The sequence below is a fragment of the Alligator mississippiensis genome, chromosome 9, assembly GCF_030867095.1.
Source record: "Alligator mississippiensis isolate rAllMis1 chromosome 9, rAllMis1, whole genome shotgun sequence".
Taxonomy (NCBI): Eukaryota; Metazoa; Chordata; order Crocodylia; family Alligatoridae; genus Alligator; species Alligator mississippiensis.
Window position 1 is genome coordinate 8,354,520 of NC_081832.1, and position 25,890 is coordinate 8,380,409.

The following is a 25,890-nucleotide window of genomic DNA, read 5'->3' on the forward strand; positions in this document are numbered from 1 at the left end:
GAGCATGACTAACACACACACACACACACACACACACACACACACACACACGATGGAGTTGTTAACCTGGCGACTTGCAAGGTAGAAACCAACAATTCAGAGACGTGTCGGGAAAAACCCAGGACTGTCAAGTTGTGCAAACCGGGAGGTCACCTCACTCCCCAGCAAGTCCGTGTCCCCACATTTCGGGAGCGCTGTAGCAGCTGCCCTCTGTCTACCTTTAAGACTGTGCTCAACTTTTGCAGGGGCCTGAGTTTTCCCTCCCTGGCAGGGCTTTCAATACCCAGTAGCAGAGAGAAACACTGCTTTTGAAAGCATGAATTTGTTACTAAATTAGGTGCAGAAAGGGTTGACTGTTCCACTTCGCATTCATAAACTGCAAGCATTAGACCTGAACTCCCGTTGTGGAAGGAGCAGGCCCAAAACGGGGAAATCGCCAAGGCAAGCTGAGATGCAGCACGTGGAGTCATTAATAAGAACAATGTTTTCCAAACTCCACCTCCAGTAGTAAACTGAAATATGTTTATTTTAAACCCACCAGGCTGTATTTTCATCTCTGCATGCTTGCCAAATAGCTCCTATTAACGTTAGGTCAGCAGGGAATGGACACGCGATAATCTACAAATATGTGAGGGATCTAAACTTCAAAGAAGGGGTGGATTTATTTATGGTGGCAAAAGGGAATGCCAGCAAGAGAAATAGGAAGACATTTGAAAAGGAGAAATTTAGGCTAAATTCCAGGAAAAACTTCCTTACAGGAAGATCTTATTAAACCGTGGTACTTTCCAAGGGAAGCAGTGGAAACGTCCCTGCTTGGAACATTTAAAAATCAGTCTGGATAAGGCAGTCTTAATCCTGAGTATATCAGTCAGCTGAGCATTAAAAAGATCCTAACAGTCCCTGAAAGCAGTGACTCTTGCTTGTCTGTATATTTTATTAAGATTGCCTGGCCAGGATTAGGAACTAGAAAATGCATCACAGAGAACAATCCTACATTGTTAGGGAACAACCCAGGACACAGGTTTCATCTTCAGCTTTTCCAATGCTATCTTGCTAAGCCTGAGGACACATTCTGCTCTGGTTTCAGTTCTGTGCAAAGAAACCTAGACTTTCAGTGGAAAGAAATGTGAGAAACAGCAGGTATGGAAGTATGTTGCATTTAGATGTGCAAAGACCAGTAGCTGGAAAATAAGCATCATCTCATCTAAATGCTGCTGGTGCAGGGCTATTGAAGTTAAGCCTACAATGTTTCCGAGCTCTGTAGGTTAAGATCTGGAATGGGCTCAAAGCACTACTTCTCACCTAGGGCCTGCTTCTACATTCATGGACTATACTGGTGTGGGATCAGGATTCTAATCAAGACACTGGATTTGCTGAGAAAGTCTAATTTCCCTTTCTAAACCTTATCTGCACTATGGAAATTTCCTAAAATTTTTCCACTGCTGCTAGCAGCAGTGCATTTGCAATGATGCCGAGAATGACGGGAGTCTGAGCAGGGACCAAGTTTCTGCCGTCACAGTAATTTTTAACCTTGTGATGGTTAAAAGCTTTTCTTGAATCAGGCCATCAGTAGAGTTATGTGACTGCTCACACTTCAACATACAGAAACATCGACTGGGTTCCTTATTTTAAGAAGGTGTTTATTTTATAAATCAAAGTTTTGACAAACTATCTGGGAACAGACATTATTTAGAGACATTCAATCAAGAAAATATTTCTGTGAATATGGAAAACATTGAAAAACCACTATTCAAAATAAGAAATAAGTTATCTCCATGTATATCAATCAGCTGAGCATTAAAAAGAAGATCCTAACAGTCCCTGAAAGCAGTGACTCTTGCTTGTCTGTATATTTTATTAAGATCGCCTAACCAGGACACCGTGATGGATAAACAGAAGAGATCTCAGGTTTGCAAACCCTCTGGAATGTACATATATTACATTCAGTCGAGTTCAGAAATTGGCCTGAAAATATAATTTAGGTTTAATGGCAGATTTCTTGACCCACGCCCCCTCAAACACTGCAATTGCTCTGATTACAAATGAATAGATTACAATACACACACAATCCCAGCAGCTTTCCACAGCCACCTCATGAAGTTCTATATTGATCAAGATCTATTCAGATGCCTTGTGCACTAAAAGATGCACCCTGTGGAGTAGTTTGCATGAACTTCTCTTTGAGGATGAAACAGCAGTTGAATTTTTAGTTGAAGACAGATTTAACTAAATTCTCTTTAGGAAAAAAAAAAAATCACAATTCCAATTTTAGGTCGCATCTCATTTTGTAGCGTGCTATAAAAGGCTGTAGTGAAAAACAAGATTGTAAAAAAAGCAAATGAGAACACCCCCCCACAGCTTCAAAACAGAATATACACAGCAAGGGGGTTAAATAGTTCAGTGCTTTATAACCTAAATTAATGCAGTTTAAGAAATTCTTCTGTCCCTCAGGTCCCAAGACCTGCCAGATGGGTGAATACTTCAGTTGAGCATGGTAGAGACTGCCTTACAAACTCATCATACCCTACTGACATTAGCTTATAATACTGGGTAGTTTTTGAACATATAGCAAAAGAACGCATTCCGGCAAGCGTCACTGGTACTTCAATGTAATTTGGTCATTTGTTTTTGTAAAATGGTTTGTATTTTAGTGAAGAACTTCAGTACAAGCTAAGAGGTCTGCAGACCACCAATGTATTCATTACAGATAAGCAAAGTCGTGATTTGTAAAGAACATTTATATAACAATTTTATTCTACTGACCCTTGCAGGTGTCTCTCTGTTAAATGGCTTTCCACATCAACAGCCAAATCCTATACCCTCTCCCATGGCAGATTCTAAACATGAAAAGGTTCCACTGGAGAAGGGGAGGGATCCAACATGAAGAAGTCATGCTAGAGGACATACCCCCCCCATGCCAGGGAATATTTTTAACTGATTACCACTGCAGCATCTTGCAGAGAGGTGGTTAAGAGCAGGACAGTGGCATGGCCACTGGGGTAACGTGACCGTGTTGATTCATTACCTCTGGGTACGCACACCACCATCTGCTCCAGCTCACCAGCTAGACTGCCTGTGCTGGTGTTCACTTGTTAATAAATATCAAGAATAAAATAGTGAAGTTTAGACATCTGAAAAGATTTAGGAAATAAAATCCTCCCACACCCAGGAACCCTTCCCTCATAAACACATCAGCACCATAACCAATATTTTTAACAATTTCTTGCTCATCCAGTAATGTCATGTGAGACAATGCAGCTGGCTTTAAACTCTCAAATGCACTGAAGTGTGCCTGTGTCTTTAAAATGTTCTAATTCTGTCTCATTATGGCACTGCTCTTGTTGCACGAGATTGGGCATTAAAGCACTTCTTTGCAAAGAGAGTCTTGTTAGTCTTTATGGCTTTCATCTAAATTTAGAGGGAAGATGAAATACAAACACAAAATTCTTTTTCTTTAACAGACATCTGTGTAAGTATTTGTTTTATTATAAATATGTAAGAAAAATGAATAGTAATTGATCAATTAAGTTGGAAGTGTTTTATTACTTCTTTGAATTCATTAGCTATGATAAATCATCAAAAGCACTGGTCAAGACAGAAATAAATAACATCATCTCATGTTAGAGAGAAAGTTGCAAATACAGCATATTCAATTATAGCCATGTGCTGCTTCACACCATACGATGCAGACAGCAGTAATGCAATAAGGACACAGTAGTTTTAGTCACAATCATCAAAAAGGCAGGGGGAGTTGCACACCAGCCACAAGACTGAACATGGTATTCTTCCTTTTACAGTATGTCATGTGAATTTTAGTGAAGGGTTTGGACTGGCAATCCCTGGAGACCAAAGTATTCTTCAGCCGGAAAACAAGTTCAGTGGCAATAGCAGCAAAACAAGGATTCCTACATTGCTCCACCTCTCAAAGGCCAATGCAACTCGACCGTCTGCTAAGACTTGCCAAATGCACCAACATATGAAACTGGACCACCATTAATTCCACACAGGCCATGAAGCATCCATCAGATGAAATCAGTTAAATACTGGTAATCATTCTGAGAAAATTTACACACCTGGAGATAAAAGGCTCCATGTGCTCCAGCACCTATTCAACAAACCACCAGGTCACCCAACAAGTTACTTAGATTAAACTGTATCGGATATCTGCCACGCTCTCAACATCAAGCATTCTCTATGCTTGAACTCAGGCCAAGGTACAAGGCATTTGGATGCTGGGACAATTTAATAATCAAGGATTTTTGCCTGCAGTTATCCTGAAGATTTGTGTAATGTGTAACTCTAGGCAATTTTGGTGCCACATACAGGCAAGTGATTGGTTCAGGACTCTACCCACTGCACACTTCATACAAGATGGGTCTCCTTGCAAAAAGCCAGTCACAAAACGTAAAACAGCCTCCTCATTATTACTGCCCTACTGTTATGTATTTGATTCATAAAGGACAATGAGGGACTCTCCAAAAGCAGGGAAACCATTCATAAGACTTGAAAGTCAGTGCAAAAGAAAAGCTGGCTAAAGTGCTACCATTAAGAAAAACCTACCGTAGGGACAATTGTTAGGTGTGCTCCAATATATCTTCTGCTTTTCATGAATAAAACACTACTGTGGCCAATTCTTATAAAGAATATATGTCTGTGATGTTAATCACAGCTCGTTAGTCAGGGGAACACAGAACATGCTTTTCTTAGCAATTCTTGCCATCAGTATGAATGCAGTCTGTCATACACAACAAGGGGAGACAAAAATGACACTGATGGATCCCAGCAAGTACAGACCCTCCAACTACTCTTAATACCTCAAGATCTTTTCAGACCAAGGAAAGTCTGTAAAGTAAAAAGATTTAAAAAGGAGCCACAACCTAATTATGTCGTTGTACTCTTTTTTAACCAACAAGTCTGTTCCTGGAGTGAATCAAAGAAGATCTACATATGCCATCCAAGTCCTCATCATTACTAATGAAAGTAGGAGTCTGATGAATTTACAGGATACAAGCCGGGAGATCAGTACATGATTAAGTATAGAGAACTTCCATCCAGCATGCATAACACTCAAATGACATATGAACCTAGGTTTTAGGGGCTTTGGGTACAGTGTCACTGTAAGTATATGGAAACCACTGCATAAGTCAGAACAGCAAGTAACAATACAAACAATAGCCCCCTAGAGGAAACAAATTAAAAATATTAAGGCAAGCACCCTAAAATTGCATAACACTTCATGACCATATTAAATTTTGGAATATTCCACTGCTCAGAATTTTTCTACATCCTCTTCCATAGCCTACAACAAACTACCACTGCAGAAACATGGCAAACTCAAAGTGCGTCGGCGGTCTGACACATGCCTACAGCAGCAGGCTTCGGTTCATGGCCAACACTGCACCCAAAACTTTCCTAATGCCTGGCTAAAAGAGGACAAAAGATATATATCAAAATTCTGCTAGGAACAATGGCTGCTATAGGTACTGTAGCAATAGGTAAATAAACCTTTTTATGTATTTAGGTTAAGGGGATAGATAGGATACTGGGCAATACTGGGGATAGTGTAAATTAATGTTTAGTGCTACCTGCATGTAAGGAATCAAACAGTCCAGCATCCACTACTGTAGGATACTTGGACATGCCAAATACAGAGGAAGATAAGGGGGGAGGGAGGGCAGGAAGAATTCCTTTCTATTTCAGATGTAGCTCAAGCATTATTTCAGTGCAACTGGCTGAACTTAAAAATAACACCAAAACACTGCAATAAGAAAAAACATTGTACATGATCCTTTTGAGGAGAAACAGTTTTCCTGTCGTTACTCAGGCTTAAGAAGTTCTTTAATCAGCTAAACACATTAATAGACACCAATGATTAAGTCCTGTTATTTACACTTTAAGTATTACTCTGATCCTTGTACGCATTATCTAAATTAAGATAATTTTTTATTAGTCTATCCAATTATTTTTTAAAAATATGGAGGAAAGTAAGTGGAATCAAAACGGTTAGAATACTGTGCATCTTAAGGCATTTTATCTCAAAGTCATAGTTTTTGGTACTAAATCCCGTAAAACCGTCATTGTTTAAAAACCTAAAAAATGGCCACACAGGACTACAGAGAACAGTACACTTTTTTGCACTTAGTAAAATACAAATTATTGTACGTTCCTGTAAATCTCTTCTCTTACTTTCCGCATTTTTTAAATGCTCCAGCATATTCCAAATACAGCTGGATGGAGAACTGGATGACTGATTTTGGTAGCATTACTGTAGGCCCTGACATTTTCCATTCAAGTTTTACAAACGCCTCTCATATCACAGAATAATATACTGCGTAAAGAGTTCTACTGAAACATTGCACAGATTTTGTACCACTAGGGCTTATACATTCAAAAGGCAACTTCCAGGAGTGCAGGTCCATCCATTCACAATGGGGAAGAAAAAAAAAAAAAAAATCACATACACACTAAAATAAAGTCATAAAAGTGTTACCTAGTGGGACTTTACACCAATGAGAACAACAATAAGGACAATTACTATAACAAACAAAATTAAAATGACAAGCATCTTCCGATTCTTCTTTTGATATTGCTCGGCCTATAAACACAAAAGAAAGGTAGTTAAGCACTTTAATTCTGACAACATGCAAAAGGACAGTATGGCATGACCCTTATTTACCACATACCTCAAGTTACTGTTTACTATTACTGTTACTATTATAATTTGGCACATCTCAATGTAAAGCAAATTGGACCCACAAAATTAACTCAAATGAGTACTATCAGTAGATGCCTAACTTGGCACAGATGTATTTACAAGAATGCACTGAAACTTTATCTAACAGATTCATTCATTCAGAAGGCTTCATGTCAGAGGGTTCAACTTCATGACGACTGTACAAGACTGCTGTTTTTATCTTAGGAGGTCCCTGGGAAGGCGCTATAAGAAATGGGGTATGATATGCATTATTATTTTTCATAAGAATAGAAGCTCATCCGAAAGTGAAATTACATTTAAAAATATCCAAATGTGAAAACCGTAGATAGAGATCAGCCAACTGCATATGTAAGTACATCTGAGTAGTAAAGGCTGGTAAAAAATTATTTTAACTTTTGATTTTTCACATCATAAAAAGTTACTTGTTGAAGGAAATTAAAAATGTACAAAAACCTTCACACTTTGAAACTAGGTTAAGTTTTAATCTGGTTTCAACTGGAATTGAAACAGTTTTTATTTGATTTTCAGTTTTCTTTCCCCCTTTCTGCCCTTCCTTTTCCAAGAGGGCTAGAAAGATGATAACAGGAGACAAAGGGAGAAACCTCCCAAAATTTAAGTCAAAATTGAACAAAAATTTGTTCCGGTTTGTTTAATAAAAAGATGAAAAGCAAAGCATTCTAAAGAAAATGAAAGTTCTTTTTTTCCCCTTGGGCTTAATGATTTTGACAAAGTTCACTAAAGCATTTTTGCATGCAGTTAACCGATGGGTACCACAGAAAATGGAAATCTGGCTTTTTATGCATTTCAAAACAACAACTTGGATGGTAGCAATTCTGTTATGAAAGAGGAATAATTAACATCATCCAGTTTCCAGTGTAATTTAGGACAGATCAATGGCTATAAAGAGTGCTTTCTGGACAAGTTGAAACAGCTTTGCTTATTAAAGCAGAAAAAGAAAATTGACTTTTTTTTTTTTTTTTTTTTTACACAAAGAAAACAACAGTATTATTAAAACCAGCAGGGATGTGTTTCACGTGATCTTTCTGATCAGTGAGTCTCTCCCATGACAGATTAGAAAATTCATATTAAATAGCTTGGCTGCAGCCCACACGTACTGAAAACAGCCAGCATAAAATGCCTATTGCACCAAAGTTCCTTGCTCTAATCAATGAGCGAAAGGGAACCTGCTGAGAGCTAAGATCCTATTCCAGTTTGGAGCATTTGCTTATTTCTAGTCCATTTTATACACTGTTTTAAAGAAAATGCTTATTAGAAGATCAAAATGGTCACCAATTCATATTTACATATAATACACAAAAACAACCTTGCAAGCAACGTATTATACTCTTCTGAAATGGCTTTTTAATTCTGACACCATATACAAGTTTGCAATACGCTCGGTTTCCAAAACATAATGGTCCACTGCAGTTGAGGTTTCAGCTTGAACCGCTCATTCCATTTTGTTTCCAAGCAATGCAAAGACTGAACTGAATTGAAAAAACAAGACACTATTTTAAAAAACCCTAAATAAGACTCTGGTGTAGTCTGCTGCCAAGTTCAAACTTTTCAGTTACTCCAAAACCACAATGTTCAGAGCAGAAACAGAAGGTTGGCCTTAAATCCAAATAAATGCTGTAGAATGAGGGAAGACTCCTACAGCCAGTTTCAAACTAAGCACTGCCAATATACTAAAGTCAGGACCCTTCCAGACCTGGGTATGTGAAGTGAGGTATATCAAGCCATAAGGTAACTAGTTAACCCACTTGATTTTGCAGGAGAGCTAGGCACAAACTCCCACTGAGGCTAGTGGGAGTTAGATATAGGTCAGCACTCAAATGATCGAGCCACTGCTTTGATGCTCAAATATGGATGTAGAAGCTTAAAACCAGGAATCATATATAAAAATGATACCCAGGAAAGCTGCAACTGTAGTTGGATCAGGGGCAAGAACAGATGAAATTGTTACAGAATGCCACAGAAGAACCACGTGACAGAAAAAGAAAAAAAAGACACCTGCTGTTTTTCATGTTGGCATAACCTTTGATGGCTGTTAAGATAAAGATTAGAAAGGATGCAGCATCTTAAATATCTTTTCAGCTTACCTTATGCAGCTGTTTCAGACCTTCCTCAGTTTTCACACATGACTGTTCAACATTGTAGTCAATTCTATCCAGAACCGTTCCCTAAATAAAACGGGCAGAATAAGCACTGACGAGAGACAAGTAAATACTATAAAACGATCAGCATCAAGCAATGAGAGACAAACAGATTTCACAGAAGAGAGCTGATGGATTATGCAGCAAGCTATGCATTTTTTTAAAAGAAAGAATAGTCAAAAACAATGTTTTCTTTAAAGAAGCACTTGGCTTAGTGGCTTAAATAATGTTATTGTCAAAGACTTCAAATTGCATGCGTTAGCGGGGATCATTTCAGGGTTTAATACAGAACCAGCTATTTGGAAAGAACAGAGGATGTTTTCCAACCTAACTTGTTTCATGATCCTGGGAAGCAGTGATATTTTCTTGGTTGTTTGTCTTAACTCAAATTCCTTGTGCCAAGGATAAGAACAGAAAGCAAGGAACAGCCAAACTCCTTAGCAACACCAGGCGCTCCACTAATTACCAGAATGAGGAGCTGTCAAACCCCTGCAGAACTCACTCGTCTCAGCAGAATTGTAAAAGATCAGACATGCTTTTCTTTCTTGGAGAATTACAGCAATTTTACATACAGTAATATTACCCATAAAAATACATTAACACAGTTATTGAAGCTGCAGAGCTGAGCAAATATAAGCATTGCCTAATTTGAGGAGCCCAATTTGAGATGCTTGGACCTGATTTTTCAGAGTACTTACCATTATATAGCACTTTACATGCTTAAAGCATAACTCTCATGAACTTCAATTGCAGCTGGGAATGCTCAGCACTTCTGTCAATCAGAATCCAAGATCTCAAGTTGGGCATGAAGAAGACAAGCACTCCATTAGTCATCAACTATAGAAGTCTGGTTTAAAGATACTTGGCTAGCATCTGTGGCAGAGGCAAGGATAAGATTCAGTTTTCTGGGGTGACATTCGCTTGCCTTAAACACAGCACCTTCCCCTTTGCAATCCCCTATCACACTCACTATATCCTTCCATCTTTTGCAACAAATTAAGCATGGATCTTTACTGCACAACTCTGATTCAAGCCCAGAGCAAATCCATCCTATGGGCTAAATGAAGTAGGAGTGTTGTGGACAAACACAGCAAGTGATCACATGATTAAAAGACTGTGTTGTAATGCATATGCATAAAGGAGCTCATAAGGGATTGAATTCAAGTTGCACTCTTGAGGGTTCGCTTTTGCAATCTTTGACCATGTTCTTGTAATAGTTTCCTGTATGTCATTTTAAGTTAAAAAACAAAACAAAACCCCAAAACAAACTATAACGCAATTGCGTTATATGGATCATACTAATATCCACAGGGGCATCAGAAGGGCTAGGATCTTTAAATCCAACATACAGGTATCTAAGCTAAAGGAGTAACTGAAAATAGTAGTACATTGTCATCCTCTATGCAGGCCAGCACAAGACAGGGATGAGAAACACACTTTGCTAGTGGGTTTCCTAAGGTTTCCTGATGGCAGAGGAATGGTGAGACTGGGAACTTGGGAAGCATTGCAGGTTCTGAAGTGGAGTGTGCTCTTTTACTCACCTACCTTAAGTCTGATTCCTCTCTGTGTAGCCTGAAGCAACCAAAAGCTGCAAATGCTGAAATTCTTAGGTAAATTCAGTACAGAAAGACACCCAATGAAAACAACTTCAGCCCAAACTATTAGGGCATTTGTACACATGCTTGTGCCACACCATCAAAGGTGTTTTAGTTCAAAAGCGCACCGCCGCCATTTTCTCAGCGCTGACATACATTTTGCCATTTATACAAATGTGTGTGATGCAGCGGTGGGCAGAGTAGAGCAACTTGCATGCAGAGCAGATAAATGTATGTGTATAAATGCCGTTAAAGTTTGGCACCGTTATAAAAACAACTGAAAACAGGTTTTTATAATGGAAAACACAGGCAATCTTAATAAGAGGCATTACTCTTCAATCAGTACTTTTACTGTGGGTTTATGTACCTGTTCTACTATCATTGCTCCAAGGTCCCTAAATATTTCGTTGAGATCAGAAATTGACTGTACAACCTGTCGAATTTCTCGTTCCCGTTCTTCCACCATTAATGTGTTTCGTTCCACCAATACTAACTGGTCATCTGTAAAACCCTGCAGAAATGTAAGATTTAAAATGATGAAATAAAAGTAACATGAAACGCTGGTAACAATATGAAAAAAGAAAATCACAGTGTCAGATCCTTTTGGAACTCCCATAATGGCAAAATCTGTTAAGTGTACAAACTGTACCTTAAATATGTAATAGAAATGTAGGGTTGCCACAAAAAATTATATAAAGCACCATCATTTAGAGATCTTTCTAGGATAGGCAATTTAGTGTCTGAAAGCAAGTTTGTATGCATGCATAAAATCAAGAAACTGGAAAAAATACTAAGTAATAGTAGTTATGCCCTATCTACTAAATGCTGGTGGTACAGAAGATCTCATACAAACATAGGAAGTTCGTATACAAGTACTGGAGCAGCAATTGTGTTTATTGAATCCTTTAATGTTATATACACATTACTATTCATCTCCCAAGGCCATTCACAAAACACTACTCATTTTCAAGCATTCTTGTGTTCAGGTCATGTGAACAATATTTTTATGTTAACTGAAATAAAGCCTTACTCTTTTTCCATACAAGCTCTCCACTTAACCCCTTAGCATCAGAGTAGAGGATATGTTGCAGTGCCAAGAGGCATACTAAGCAATCCTGCTACCACTGGCATGTATAATCCCTGAAGTGCTGATGTGGGCACTTAAGCAATGCATCTGATATATAGAGTATATGGAGGTGCATATTATGGAACATGTATGAAGGCAGAAGTAAATATAAAACATTGTGTATAAGGACTCAGTGGAAAACTTCCTTACTGAGGGAAAACCAAGCCTCAGGGATTGCTCCATGAGGAACAGTGTCAGCATCCATTTAAAACTAGACTCCTGCCAACTGATGATAATCCTCATCCCCAGGCATTGTGGAGGGAAGGGCGATAGTGCTGACTCTGCAGCTCACCTAGCCTCTCTCAGCTAAGGCAAGAAGAGGTTGGAAATCGAACTCGTGTCTCCTATGTTGCAATATCAAAGCTATTCCCTACTTCCCAACACCCTGAATGAGAATTTGTGCTCCTTCTTTCAATTAGCATGTGTGTACTGAATGTATCTGAGTCACAACTCATCAGCATAAAAACAAAATCCACAGAAACATTTGTTTTAATCAAATGTCCTTAAAATCCTACTGATTTAAAATATTGCTACTAGGAAGACAATACTGTTACTAGGAAGACATTCCATTGATAAAAAAATAGAATTTCCATGTGGTTTGATGTACATGTCAGGCATGTACAAATCTGATGTTGATTTATTCTCAGGAGTCTGACATTTAAACCACAGTAAAACCAAAACAACCCCCTCACCCCTGTCCTCCCAAATCCCCATGTCCTCTCTGCCATTAACTTCCCTTAACAACTTCCTAACTCACCCGATCATAAAGAGTATTGTCCTCGCCATCATCCATGAGAGGGACTGAAGTGTCAAAGAAATGCTTGGATCTTTCTTCCCGATTTTTCATACCTGAAAGAGAGAAAAGCCGGGCTAAGTATAATACTTTGACACACAAGCCATAAAGTCACTAAGATTCACTATTATCCTTTTAAAATACAAACACACTGAAAAGAAATATACAATTAGTAGATTGGTGCTTTTTCAAGTAGGCTTATGAGAAAACCAGACATACGCAGGAGAGGGAAAGTTATGCAAGCAGAACAGTGTCTCATCATTTATTAGGCAGATTTTCCAAAGTGACATGATCTGTATTTTAACTGACATATATCATTTACTAATTGTAAAGTGACCAGCTTTGACTACACTTAAGGTTGATCTAACCAGAATTTAAGTCATTGAATTTCATAAGATTCAAGTACATTTACACCTTTGAACATTCAGCAAATTGAAAGGAGATATTTTTGTGGATGCATCTTTAATCCGCCCCCCATCAATTAATATTATTCAAAATTAAGAGGTGATGTGGGCCCAGAAGAACCTAGATTAGCTTGCAGGGTGACTTATTTCCTGTCTGGCATTGTGGGCTGTTTTCTAACCAAAGAAATCCTCTTGGGAACATCTCTCCTCCTAGTCCCAATTACAAATGTTACTTGTGGTACACACAGTGTGTGGTAGAGATTTGATTAATATTCAGGAAAGAGTTTAAAATAATACTGGGTCAGCCTGGTTATAGCCTTTTGGCTATTACATGAGCAGCATACATAGCATATTGCCCATACAATTTTGTATCAATATTCTCTCTTTTGTATGGCTGTTGAGTTTTAGTTTGTCAGCTAGCAGGTATGACTGCCTGAAGACTAGGCTACCTCAAAGTAAATTCCGTAGAGCACATTTTGTGAAACAATAAGACAGTCCACACTCTGAATGCTGACTAAGTCAGTCTGTATAGGAAACTACTGGATCTCACTGATTTGTTACCAAGGAGCTTCAGATCTGTACGTGTATGACATGCTAAGTATATTTATTTTATAAATAAGAAAAATAGAGGCATAGCAAATGATCTGAGCACAGGCTGGGAGCCTATGAATTCTAATCCCAGTCCTTACACATCCTTTGTCATCACAAACAAGTCCCTTAGCCCCCCTGTGCTTCAGTCTCCCCCACACACAAAAAATAACTGAGGGTAAAGATGTGTTAGTACCTCACAGACAGCAGGTGCTTGGCGGATGCTTACGTTTGAGATAGTCAGACTGTGTGTGCCTAAAGATGGTGGATAGGTCCTGAAGGGACTGAGCTAAGGAAGACACTACATTCCTGAGAACACGTTCTTCTTGTTCTGTACAGTTTCGTGACCTGCTTTGCAAGACCTGGACTGCTCTCTGACACCTGTGAAATAGCTGAAAAAACAACTGCATTAGTAACAAATATGGCAAGCTACATTTCAATCATCATGTTGCTCAAGGGATTAATATTTTAAGTTTATGGGCATTGAAGGGAAATGACACTAATGTCCAGTCTGTCATTTGAATGGGTATAAAAATCACAGCACAAGGCTGAAGAAAAAAAACGCTAAAGCTAAACATAAATGAGTTTTCTGTAAATTAGACTTTGCAACTGGCTTGAAGATTTCTAATTAAAAGAATTAGGGCACTTGAATTATGAATCAAGGAACACAAGAGGGCATGCAGGCAGTTCTGAACCCCAACAATATTTCCTTAATTATATCTGTTCAGACTGGAGGTTGCAATTTCATACAATGGTTTTGTATTTCTATAAAGCATTTGCAAATGTAAGCTAAGTCTTGCCATTCTGCTGCAAAGCAGATGAGTAGGTTATTTCAGGTGGGTCTACAAAGGCACAGAAGGACTAAGCTACTTGTCCAGGATCTTGGTGACCAAGTGACATAATCAGACACACAACCCAGAAGCACTACTTCACAATTACCTATTAAAAAACAACAAAATGGTCCTATTAAAACTCGTTTATTTTGAACAAGTCACTGCCACACAGGGAAAGAGCAAAGTATAACTACAACTTCAGAACTGAAAACAATTAGCATCTTCTCTAAAAACACTTTCATCTGCACCTGTGTGATCTCCTGGGTAGTTATTTCTATTGCATGTTCTTCTTCACTGCTATCATCCAAAGTAGGTCTGTTCAAATGTTTGTTGTGAAGACTGGCTAATTCTTTCATTTTCTGTTTTATCCTGGTGATATCATACTGAATCTAAAAAACAGCCCAAACAACAGAGAAAGGAAAGTGAGTAATGCCGGAGGAAAAGCTTTGACAAATACCAGACAAATAACTTATGTGAAAACATTCACAAAAGTATGTGCACTATACCAGAACAGCCAAAAATCAATTTAAACCAACATGTACAAACAAAGCTGACCTCTTAGTGATTGAAAACTGATGTGCCTTTTGTGGCACTGCTGCTCTTTTGACATTTTTACATTCTCAATTTAAAATCAAGTAGATTAGATTGTAATGCTTTCAAAGCAGCAACACGCAAATACAATATTGTTTTTAAAATCATATTACAACAACATTCACAAGTCCTGGGTCTAACCCAATCCCCCAAAATCAGATTTCACAGGGAAGGTGAAAAATCCAGGTCCTATCTTCACCTCTATCTCCTGGTGTTATAAAACTAAGCAAGCATAACAGTAAAAATCAAGGGGCAGAGTCCTAAACTGGCCTCTAATAATAAAGCTACAAGCAAGCTGTTTGTCCTAGGGATACAGTCTGTCTATCTCTACACACCTGGTGGGTTCTGCATACAAAGTGGTGTGACTGCAAATTTTGTGGGTGCAGCTTTTTGGAATCTGGGAACAGGATCATGTTCTAAATGCTACATGATATGCCCGATCAACATCCCCCTAGCTTTTCATTTGGGCAGCTGTTTGGTGGCAGTCAGGACATCCTGCTCTTCTAGGAGGTACAGACAGCTTCTGAGCAGCAAGCTTTTTGTCTTCACTACTTTGTGGCCTGCTCTGTTGCCTTCCTTCAAGGGGGTGCTGTAAAACCTCTGCATTTGTTACTGCTTTAACCATAAGACTCGGCTTTTGAAGGAAAACTGCTTATTCTGGGAAGTTTTTTTTTTTTTTTATTTAAGGACTAGAAGGACAGGGCTTTCTGGTACGTGCCTCCAGGCAGCCTCCTCCAGATAACTCTGGAGTTTAATTCTGGGCTAACTGCAGGGATCACGCCTACTACAATTTTTGCCTCTGAATAGCGCCTTTTGAATCCATTTTCAATCTGGCATTCCAGATACTAAACTTAAACTTGTTTGAAGCCTTTCCTAAATACTGATGGCGGCTGATCAAACAGCACGCAAATTTACAGAACAGAACTTGCTTCAATTAACTTTTAAAAAAATTACTATTACAAAAAACCGTTAACATTACATTTGTCAAAGCTACATCATAAGCAAGTTTCTTTTATGGAGAACGATACCCAAGCACTGGGTACGACAGGGTCACCGGTTAGATCAGTGTATGTAACTTACTTCTTCCACTCCATCAACCCACTTGGGCGGTAAGCGCTTTGTTACACCAATTGCTGCTTCAGGATCTAAACTGATCCCGGACACTAGTGCCATGCGATCATCAGCAAGCTAGAAAGAGAGGAAAAGCAATAAATTTAAGAGACAGGAAATTAAGTCTATTTAAACTACGCACAGGGAGTCCTAGTGTCTGTAACTACTGTTATTTACTCCCCTCTATAAAACCCAGGTCTATTAAAGTACTTATGTCTTGCACAGGTGGTAGACTGTATTTCTGCATGGCTGTAATTTGCTCCTTTGTGATGGCTTGTTCCTCCACCCACTAATGAGGAATGTTTCCTCCTGTCCTACCAGGGAAGAACTGCAAGAACAGATTCTAGCAGGCACAGCTAATTCTGCCCTCTTACCCCCTTCTTCAGGGAGGGGTTCTGTCCTCACTGAAGACTTTTAATTGGCACCTTCCGGCCCTTGGAAGCCAGCTGTCAGAGGGCATTGGCTCTGTAGCTGAACTAGAGATTGGAGGGAAGGAACCCCTGAGGCTATGGCAGATGGTTTATATTTGAAAAAACAAAACAAAACCCTAAAACCTAAGGGCAGAGGGAAGGAAGACAATCCAATCCAACCCCCCCCCCCCCCCCCCCCCAAAAGCAGGGAACCCAGAATTGGAACAGAATATTATTGGAACCTGAGGAATTATGCTTACAGGGCATATTTAAAAAGTGATGATATGCCTTATAATTATTATATGCCCACATGCATGCCCTAATCAGCTCATGCAAATGCATATTACCTCTGTCCTTCTCCCTGCCTCTGTGTTTACTGCATGTTGCAAGTGCTTGGTGCCCAACTCGTCTATAATGTTAAATCACCTTGGATGGCACAACAGTGTTGTGAAGAGACCTCTCACATAGCTCAGCTACTGGAAGCAGCACCTTCACTAACATACCTTCATCCAGATTTATTAGCATGAAGCACTTTGCGAATGCACCTAGACTGCTTCTGGTGCCTGCACTACTTCATTTGGAGCTAGCCTGGCATTCACTGCTGAGCGACTCGGGGACTTAAACTTCTATGTATACCCATGGATGTGTAGCACAACTGGGCTTTGATCCTGAATATCGCCACAAATATATAGGAGCGAGGAAATAACCACACATCAAAAACAAGCTGAGGGAAATTAATTTATGAAAAAACAACCCCCAAACCACCTCTAATGTACCAGCAGTGGCATTAATGTTCCTGGGGAAGACAGCGTTTAAAAACAACAGGCTAGAACTGCATTATGCTTTGCATAGCTGCAAGAACACAAAAACCTCCCCAAAGATACTCTGTATATCACAATTCACAGGAGTCAGGTAATGTGACTAACATAAGGAGATGTTTCATAGGTTTGATAGAGAGTTTAATGTCATTAGGTGATGGACGTACAGCTATTTATCTCAGCATTGTAGCGGTGTTAAAACGAGGTGTTTTTCAAGAATGATGTCTGAAAACAGAGTTCAGATTTTGAAGAAAGTGCCATGAGAAAAAACAGACTTGAAAACCAGAAAGGCTTTTGTTTTTTCCTCCAACCACCCTTACAGAGAACAAATGCCTGCAAAGTCACAAATGCTTAGAGTAAGTGTGTGCGAGCTGTGGTTTTTACATCACACTATCACGTGTAGGTCAAATAAACTTTGCTTCACCTTCAAGAGATATCTAAAAAAGCAAGAGAGAAGCAAAAGAGAGCACTGCTGTCTTTGCTTAGTCTGGCAAAGACTAAAAGCTCTGTTCTGATTTTGGACATCATTAATGGTGAAACATGCTCATTCATCCTCACTCTGAACTGTGTCCTCAAGGCTGGGGGTGAGCCGAGCGAACATGCACATTTCTTTCTCAGCCCTATCACAGCTTCTTGGCATCCTTCTGTAGGCATCCTCCCTTTTAAAAAGCTACCTTCAAAAGGGAAGTCGGACACCGATTTACAGAGGCAGGAAAGAGAGTGAGGCAACTTATTTGAATCTGTTCTTCTGAATTAAGTTAACAGCTCCACTTTAATCACATCTAAAACTAAGAATACTGAAAATAGCTCTAATTAAGAAAGAAAAGGAACATATTATGTAATCACAAAGCGTAAGGTTCATTAAACCTCAATAGCAGCAACATAAACTTCTGAGATTATGTGAGTAGTGCAGTGCAGTAAATAATGTGACTTAGCGCTCCTATGGCACTTGACTTTCAAGCACCTCAAAGTGCTTTTCACGCTTAAATAAAGCTTTATAAAATCTCTGAAAAATAGGTATACATGTATTGCTGATGGGGAACAGAGACATGGAGAGGCTAAATGCCCTCCCAAAAATCAGAGCCAGGGACAAAACATAGGCCTTCTGGCTGCTGCATTAGGCTTTCTAATTTAATTCAGGCAATCAGCCTTCTCTCCTCTTTCGTCCAGTGATGTACTCAGTGCAACTCTCTGCTACTGCTACAAACAGAAACACTCAACTTCTGTAACTTCAACCCAGGAAATTTTACAAATGACAGACTGTAATTTTTTGGGGTTCAATGAAGGTTAAATGAGGTCAAAGAACACATTAGAACAATAGGGAGTCGGCATCATCATCATCATCATCTTAAAAATATCAGGAAGCTGTCTGATAATCATCCTTAAAGTTGTTTATAAAAAAGTGTCGCCTTAAAAACAGTGCTCCTGAAGGCAGGCCAGATTTCTTCAAATCATTCTGGTTAGGTAATTCATTCTGGGTTAACATCTTGTCAACTACTTAGACACAACAGCCATGCTTTATAGTTCTGCAGACAACAGGGGTACAAAGGAACTGGTTTTGGTTGTAAGTTTCCCCATGTAAATACTGTACTTACTCAAATATAAGACGAGGTCCCCCATTCTCCCCAGTCAACATGGGGTAAAAGCCCCTTGTCCTAAAATCACATGCGAAGTGGAGCGGGGAGCAGGCGGCTGCTGTGGTTCAGACTGGTGTGAGCCTGGGTTAGGACCAGAGTCAGACCCACAGCAGCCTCCTACCCTTGCCTCTACTTTCCCTTTGCAGCTTCTGCCCCCTTCCCTTCTCCTTACTGTCAGGCACAGCTCGGTTCCGGCTTGGGTCTCTCCCGGGCACAGGGCACCTGCAAGCTCCTTCCCCTCCCTGGTCAATCAGCAGCACTGCATGGGCAGGCAAGGGCTGAGCTTCCATGTGCCATGCTCCAGGATGGAGCAGCCCGAGCAGCATCTGGCAGTAAGTTGGGGGTGGGGACAGAAGGAGGCTGAAAAAGGCAGATTTTGGAGAGGAAGGGGCAGAGGATGCAGGGAGATGGGGGTGAGGGGTGCAGGTGGCAAGAAGGCTGGTGGGGGGGTCATCTACTGATTTTCCTGCTGTAGCAGTAGGGGAAAGGAGCAAGGGGAAATTATCCTCTAATACTCATATTCTATACCTGGAAAATCATAATATATTAATAACATTTTCATTTAGAAAACCTAATTATTGGGGGGGTTGCCTTATATTCAGGGTCATCTTATATTGGGGCAAATATGATACTTAGGCCTCAAAGACTAGCCTATTGCTTCAAATTCTATTAGGCAATCTTAGTCCTATTGAAATTTATGTTTTTGGACCGAGTCTGATGGTTTGTAAGATTAGGCACTGCAAAAGCAAGAGCATTAGTAATTGCATACAGTGAAACAATTAAATGTCTCCAGAGTGTGCACCGTAAATCTGGCTGACAGCAGTACTACATGATTATCATTGAAATGTCTCATGAAATCTCTTTTGTGCCGATGGGAAAGCTGCCTGATCCTTAGGTGAGGGGGTGGGGTGGGGGGGGGGGGGAGGGAGAAATCAGACAACATCTCATAATAAAACACTTATTGCTTGACCTCCACTTGTGAGATTTAACTAACTCATGGTCTATAAAATGCACCATGATAGAACAAAACATGAAAAACAATACCTCATCCAGCTCCTGATGTGAGATTTGTTGATCCCATCAGCCCCATCCATTTAAGGGCAGCAGAGGGTAAGGAGACACACACAGGACAGAGATAGGGTATAGTCAGTCGAGAAAACATTGGAACTTTTTTTTAAAACTTGTCAGTTTACCAAGAACAAACCAGATACACTCTTAAAACATGGACAATTAAATACACTAATCTTGATTCATCTACATTAGCATTTAACCTGCTGCACAAATACACATTTTTTTTATTTTTTCCAGTTGATCGCTAAACAGAAAGAACACAACAGTTATTTTTTTTTTTAAATTAAGCACACATCAAACATATAATTTCAGTGATCAAAATATCAGATGGAAAAAAGTAGTGCGAAGTGTGCACACATGAGGTACAAGAGTTTAACACAGCAATCACCATATGGCCATATTATTGAAAAATCCATCATACATTTTGAAACGCTTGATTCAATAAAGAAATTGAAAGATTAAGATTTATGCACATTTTAGCTTGATATAGTTACTAGGCAAAGTGTGGAAAGACACACACTTTACTGATAAGCATCCAGCCAGCACAAGATAAAATAGGAAAAATGAGAAGAGAAAGCAGAGTGTTAAGAGCCTATTTGTGCAGAAGCTTAAGCTATACTCCAGCTTTCCAACACTGCTGCCCCGTATGTTTAAAAAGTGTAGGCTAACAACTACAATGCAACTTTACCAGTAATCAAAGTGCTATTTTTGGATGCACAGAAGATTCATTGAAAAGTTAACGAGGTAAACATTATACTGCAGTTTAGGAAAAAATGCTTTAAAAGGGGATGGTGTTAAACTACATTTAATTCTTTATTCTATTCACAGATTCACTTTTAGAAATAAAACTAAATCGTTTAGGGAGCTTTCGCTATTTGCTTCTGGTTCTTCAAATGTTAGGTGCATTGATTTTATTACAGACAGCTAACCTGTGCTAAAGCTGAATTAAAAACAAAAACAGTTCTTTCTTAACATGGAGTTTCACACCCAGGAAGGACAAGGAGGCTTTGCTACACTGCCCTGCTAGCGTGCCACAACCCTGCTTCAAGCTATATGGATGTCACTGTGATAGCACCTTGGAAACATGCTTGGGATGGCCCAAGCTAGGCAGTCTTGTCCTTCTGATGAGACAAGTATGTGATTAAACAAGAAGCAATTATGAAATAAACACCTGTCCATTATTAACTCATTTCACATATGGCAAGGAGGAGTCAATAAAGACTTTCAGTAACTGATGATCTTGGTTGCATTTGAACCTGAGAAAATAGACTCTATTCCATAAATGGTGGTGAAATGTAGGGAAAGCAAAGGGCTATTATCCTATCATCTATCCAACAGAAACTGAATGTACTTGGTCGATGGATTCCTATTCCTTCTTTTATTATGAATAACCTTTCTACATTTCAAGGCAAGTATTAAACCTTTTAGGGGTCTAAAAATATCCCAAAGATGTAAAAATTAATCATTACAAATTTTAATAAGCAGCAAACAGTTCCAGACTAAGATGCACTGAAAACATATTGCCCAGCGAAATCATTACTGTTTCATAAATTAAATTCCATAAGTAGCCAGTGTAAGGATAGGCCACTAAATTTAGCAATGAACACAGTAGTCAATGGCAGCTCATGTACTTCATGAAACACCACTTTTTCTTACAAAAAAATCACAAAGGCCAAGTCACTGAGAAAGAAAAGAAGACCCACATATGCTTACTAAGGCTGTTCTAAATAAATGAGTCAAACCTAAAAGCAGAATTATAATTTTGTACTGATGTGGTTTTGTTTCTTTTCCAACCAGAAAAATCTACGTGGCTTGCTTGTCAAGCGGGATGCTGCGGTACCAAGATCAAACTGCCTCTGTTAATGTGCCTTTATAAAATCCTCTTTATGCATCTTGCACGATGATTATTTTATCGGCAATTTCAAAGCAGCCTTGGAATCTAAAGTTTTCCATCAGAGTCTGACCAGGCCAAAATTTAGAAACAGCCACATGAAATAAAGTGCCAATAAACCAGCAGCCTTCTGAAGTTCGTGTAATGTGACACTCCACTAGAACTGAAAGATTTTTTCTTTGAAGAAATTTTCTATCAATAAATGCTTGTCAAATATATAATTATTCAATCTCCAAATTCTGAAAATAGCATCATATAATGACACTTGGCAAAGTGCAGGAAAGAAGAGAGACAGCTTATATTTTTTCCGCACAACCACTACTTGTTCTCTTTTTACCTGACCCCCAAAAGAGACTATACCATTCCTGTTAGAGCACTTTATCACCTGGTAGCAATCTAGAGGCTGAAGTTTGTTAGAATTGTAATTCTCTTTGCTGGAAGGGCAAGTGGTTACACATGACAACAAAATGCTCTATGCAAGTGTCTATTTTCCCATTTACTGGGGGAGCACCAAATTCAAGGGTAAAAATATAAGCCATCCAGAGGCACAGGTCTAGTCTGAGTTATCTTTAATTTTCAAGACCACGTACATATACACTGGCCTGATCCTCATGATTTTGCTCAAGCCGACCCCCTGCCTGCAGACCCAGATGTTCTCAAGATCACATCTGCAAGCAGGATCAGGGGCTAAGTGATCTGTCATATCTGTACACAAGCCATTCAGTTTTCCTTGCCTAAGGTTATCATTTTTCCATCCTGGAATTTCATCACCACCTATTTTAATGATGCCACGTCTTCCTACTATGCACAGAACAGCAACTGCTTTTGCTACAGCAATATGGCTTTGGATAAAATGCTATGCAAAACCCGTGTTTTTCTACTGAACAGAGTCCTAGCTTCAGAAAACATCAACGTGGAAATTAACAGGGGTCTGTCCAGCCGGTGTCCGTCGGCTTGCAAGTTCAGTTGGGGGTGCGTTCTCTCCACTAATAAATGACATACTCAGCAAGTCCTTCGACGCTAATACAGCTGTAGCACTCCAGCCCGGAGGTGTTAGTTGCAAACACAATAGGGAAGTTTTCTATTACAGGCAGTCCTCGGACTTACGACCCGATTGGTTCCTGAAAACCACGTCTTTAGTCGAAATGTAACTCGGAACTGATTTTCCCATAGGAAACAATGTTATAAATGGGGGATTGATTCCTGAACCCAGGCCCGATACCCCATTTTCACCAAAAATAACCCAAAATTTTGTACTCAATCAATTATAGATGAGTAATATAGCTACATTAATGTATTTATATTGTAAATAGCAATCATATGAATTTGGAAGGACTTCTTTGAGGTGAATCTGATGGACCTTTTGAAGGGCTCTTGCCTGGAGTCTCCTCAGGAGTCCTGGCTGCAGGTTTTCCTGGAGTCTTGTCTGCTTTCTTAAAGAAAGTGTCCAAGGAAGTTTGGACGGACGCTCTCCAGGGACACGGGCGATGCAGCGAACGTGTTCACTGGCATGGCACAGCGTCGGATCAAGCGTTGTAAAGTCAAAACTGACGTCAGAAAGTCGAAACAGGGTGTCAACTGATAAACGCTGCAAGTCGAGGACTGCCTGTCGCTCTCGGTTTCCCCTTCCTTTCCCTAACGAGACTCACGGACGGGTCTCCTAACCAGAACAGGAGACGGCACGGGTGCCAGCCGCCGTCGCACGCGGAGGAGGCCGGACTCCGCGCCTGTCGCCGAACCCGCCTCTTAGCCCCCTTTTGCGTGACGGCACCAGGACATGCTCGCACCCGGCGGCGCGCTGGGGGGAAAGGCCCCGATCCCGAGATAACACAGCGCAACCCCCCAGACACCGCTCTGGGCCCGGGGTAGAGACGGGCCGGCCGCAGGAAAGGGGGTGACACGGAGGGAGCGAACAACCAGGTGCTGCAGCGGGGGAGCAGAGAGGAGACCCCGGAGCCGGGCGGGGAGGAAGGGAGTAGGATGAAGGGAGAGACTCACCGCAGCGGCCAAGCTACGTGAATGCAGAGGGCTGGAGGAGCGGGGACTACTCACTTGCTCGGCCAGCAGCTGCCGGCTTTGGATCGCGTTGTTCCGCAACAACAAGAACGCGTCCGTTAAGCGCCGGGTGGCCATGGCGCGGGCCCCCGCCCTAGCTCAGCCCTGACCCCGCCGCTCACCGCGCCCCGCCGGCGGCAGCCCGGACCCCGGCTCCATCCATCCTTTCCTGCCGGAGCCGCGGCCCGATCGCTTCCGCCCGGTGCACCCGCCGCACCGCCCCCCCGCCCGCTCACTTCCGCCCCCCGGCCCGATCGCTTCCGCCCGGTGCACCCGCCGCACCGCCCCTCCTCCCGCTCACTTCCGCCCCCCGGCCCGCTCACTTCCGCCTGGTGCACTCTCCCCACCACCCCTCCTCACTTCCGCCCCCCAGCCCGCTCACTTCCGCCCGGTGCACTCTCCCCACCGCCCCCCGGCCCGCTCACTTCCGCCCGGTGCACCCTTCGCACCGACCCCCCGGCCTCGCGGCCGCTCCTCTGCGTTCCTCCCGCTCCCAGGCGCGCTGGCACGCTCCCATCGTGAGTGATAATCGGGTTGGTAGGGCTGCACCCCCACCCTCATGCCATGCACGAGCCAGCAGAGTAAAAGAGTTCAAAACGTACACTAGGCAGACACGAGTCTTTGGGTAAACCCCCATCTCTTCTATTCAACCCACTGGAATAGTCGGATAAATTCTTTGCAAGCTTCGGCCGAGGAGGTGCCTGTGCTGGATGCAGCGGGAAATAGTTTTTCCCAACTATTGGAGTGGGTCTAATAAAAGAGATTGGGTTTACCCAAAGCTGCCCTAGACCTGCAGGGCTACAACTGACACCCCCAACACGTACACTCGTTTTTGAGTGAATTGATGCAGTCGTAGGTGCAAAACCCAAGTTGTTCTCAGGAAGTCTAAGATGACGGCTGGGTTTGCTGCCAGGTATCCAGGCTGTAGCCGCGTCGGCGTAGAGCAGCGCTTCCCAAACTCTGCCAGATTGCAAACCACCAGGTGTATTTATTGTAACAGGCGCATGCAGGGTGGCCGTCATAGAGGACAGTCCGGTTTTCTGCTCCTCTGTCCTCTATTGATACGAAACCCGACACCTTTATGTCCTCTATTCTTCTCTTGAAGAATATATTTATTTATTCTTTTATTTATTTGCAAGGCACAAGCACCCTTCATCAGCATCGGAGATTGCAAAGATTGTAAAAGTCTCCTTTTTCTTCTTTAAGGAAAATTTTTCCGGTTCCAAGTTTTCTCCGACTTGCCAGTGGGAAGGAAAAAGTTTTGCCTGGCACATAGTGGGCCTGCTTATCAACTTGTGCAAAGTTGAACCTTTCCTTAAGAAAAAAAAAAGTCACAGACTCTTAGGACTAGGAAATCAGTCTTCTGAATATAAAGGCCCACAGCGCTGCTGTACTAAACCTGCCATCGGTCTGAAACCAAAGAGAAGAGAATTACTGCCCAAGCGCAGGGGGGCTGGACCCCATGATCTGTAAGGGCCCTTCCAGCCCCTAACATCTATAAAACTATGAAACCAACCAAATCAATTCCCAATCTGTGAGTCAGTCAAGAATCAAGTGTGGCCCTACAACCAGCAAACACCCTCCACCCCCGTCTGGGGCTTCATATGTTTCCAAATCCTTTGGCGGACACCCTACATGCAGGATCCAAGGCCCGGGAGCCTGGACATCCTCCCAGGCCCAGGAGCTTGAGGTTTGGATGCCCCCGAGTTTCACTTGCCCTCACCCGTATGGCCCGGGGGCAAGCTAGGGAGGAGTCTCCCGTTTCCGTAAAGTTGGTGCGTCGCTGAGATCCTCCCGCTGGAAGCTGCCCAGCGGGAAGGTAACTATGAGGCTCTTGTAGGTAGACTGGTCTGCAAGGAGACAAGGGTGCAATCCTCCGTTACACAGTGCCGTTTTAATTGTATTACCTCAGTCAGGGTACTTCCCCTGCCACCATCATGGTCCTGGTGTTTCCTCTGCCAGGTAAGCATCAGCACTTTCTTAGGACTGCTGGCTTCAAAATAAAGAAGTGCTTCAGCTTGGAGGACCCATTTCTTACTCAATCACTGGCGAGTTATAGTGAGCAGTATAAAGTACAGGCAACCCCCGCTTAATGCT

At 41.3% G+C, this 25,890-nt stretch overlaps 1 protein-coding gene and 1 long non-coding RNA gene across 4 annotated transcripts in view; one reads left to right on the forward strand and one right to left on the reverse strand.

The window, feature by feature from the left end:
• LOC109282447 (uncharacterized) overlaps window positions 1-21,726 on the forward strand; it is a 23,056-nt gene extending 1,330 nt beyond the window's left edge. Inside the window, exons 2-3 of the long non-coding RNA XR_002089427.2 lie at window positions 6,843-6,951; window positions 21,645-21,726. This is a non-coding gene — a long non-coding RNA (uncharacterized LOC109282447). The remainder of the gene's footprint in view (window positions 1-6,842; window positions 6,952-21,644) is intronic.
• On the reverse strand, window positions 1,624-23,993 carry STX16 (syntaxin 16). Of its 3 annotated transcripts, none has more exons than XM_059713232.1 (8): window positions 23,737-23,993; window positions 15,882-15,989; window positions 14,459-14,599; window positions 13,607-13,769; window positions 12,350-12,441; window positions 10,834-10,977; window positions 8,818-8,898; window positions 1,624-6,595 (listed from the first exon to the last, which is right to left on the reverse strand). In XM_059713232.1, the coding sequence occupies exons 1-8, from the start codon at window positions 23,869-23,871 to the stop codon at window positions 6,491-6,493; spliced, it is 969 nt and encodes a 322-aa protein (XP_059569215.1). In that variant the 5' UTR covers window positions 23,872-23,993; the 3' UTR covers window positions 1,624-6,490. The 3 variants fall into 3 exon arrangements, with proteins under 3 accessions (XP_059569215.1, XP_059569216.1, XP_059569217.1); XM_059713233.1 differs by having other exon boundaries at window positions 23,791-23,991; XM_059713234.1 differs by lacking the exon at window positions 23,737-23,993 and adding an exon at window positions 19,821-21,651.
• Window positions 23,994-25,890: the final 1,897 nt, after the last annotated feature.

Bases quoted from the DNA above. Each gene is read 5' to 3' on its own strand.
- STX16 (XM_059713232.1), bottom strand. From the start codon at position 23,871: ATGGCCACCCGGCGCTTAACGGACGCGTTCTTGTTGTTGCGGAACAAC. The intron at 10,978-12,349 runs GTGAGTTAGGAA...ACATTTCTGCAG, and splicing joins ACAATACTCTTTATGATCGG to GGTTTTACAGATGACCAGTT. The intron at 6,596-8,817 runs GTAAGCTGAAAA...TTGTGTTTATAG, and splicing joins GTCTGAAACAGCTGCATAAG to GCCGAGCAATATCAAAAGAA.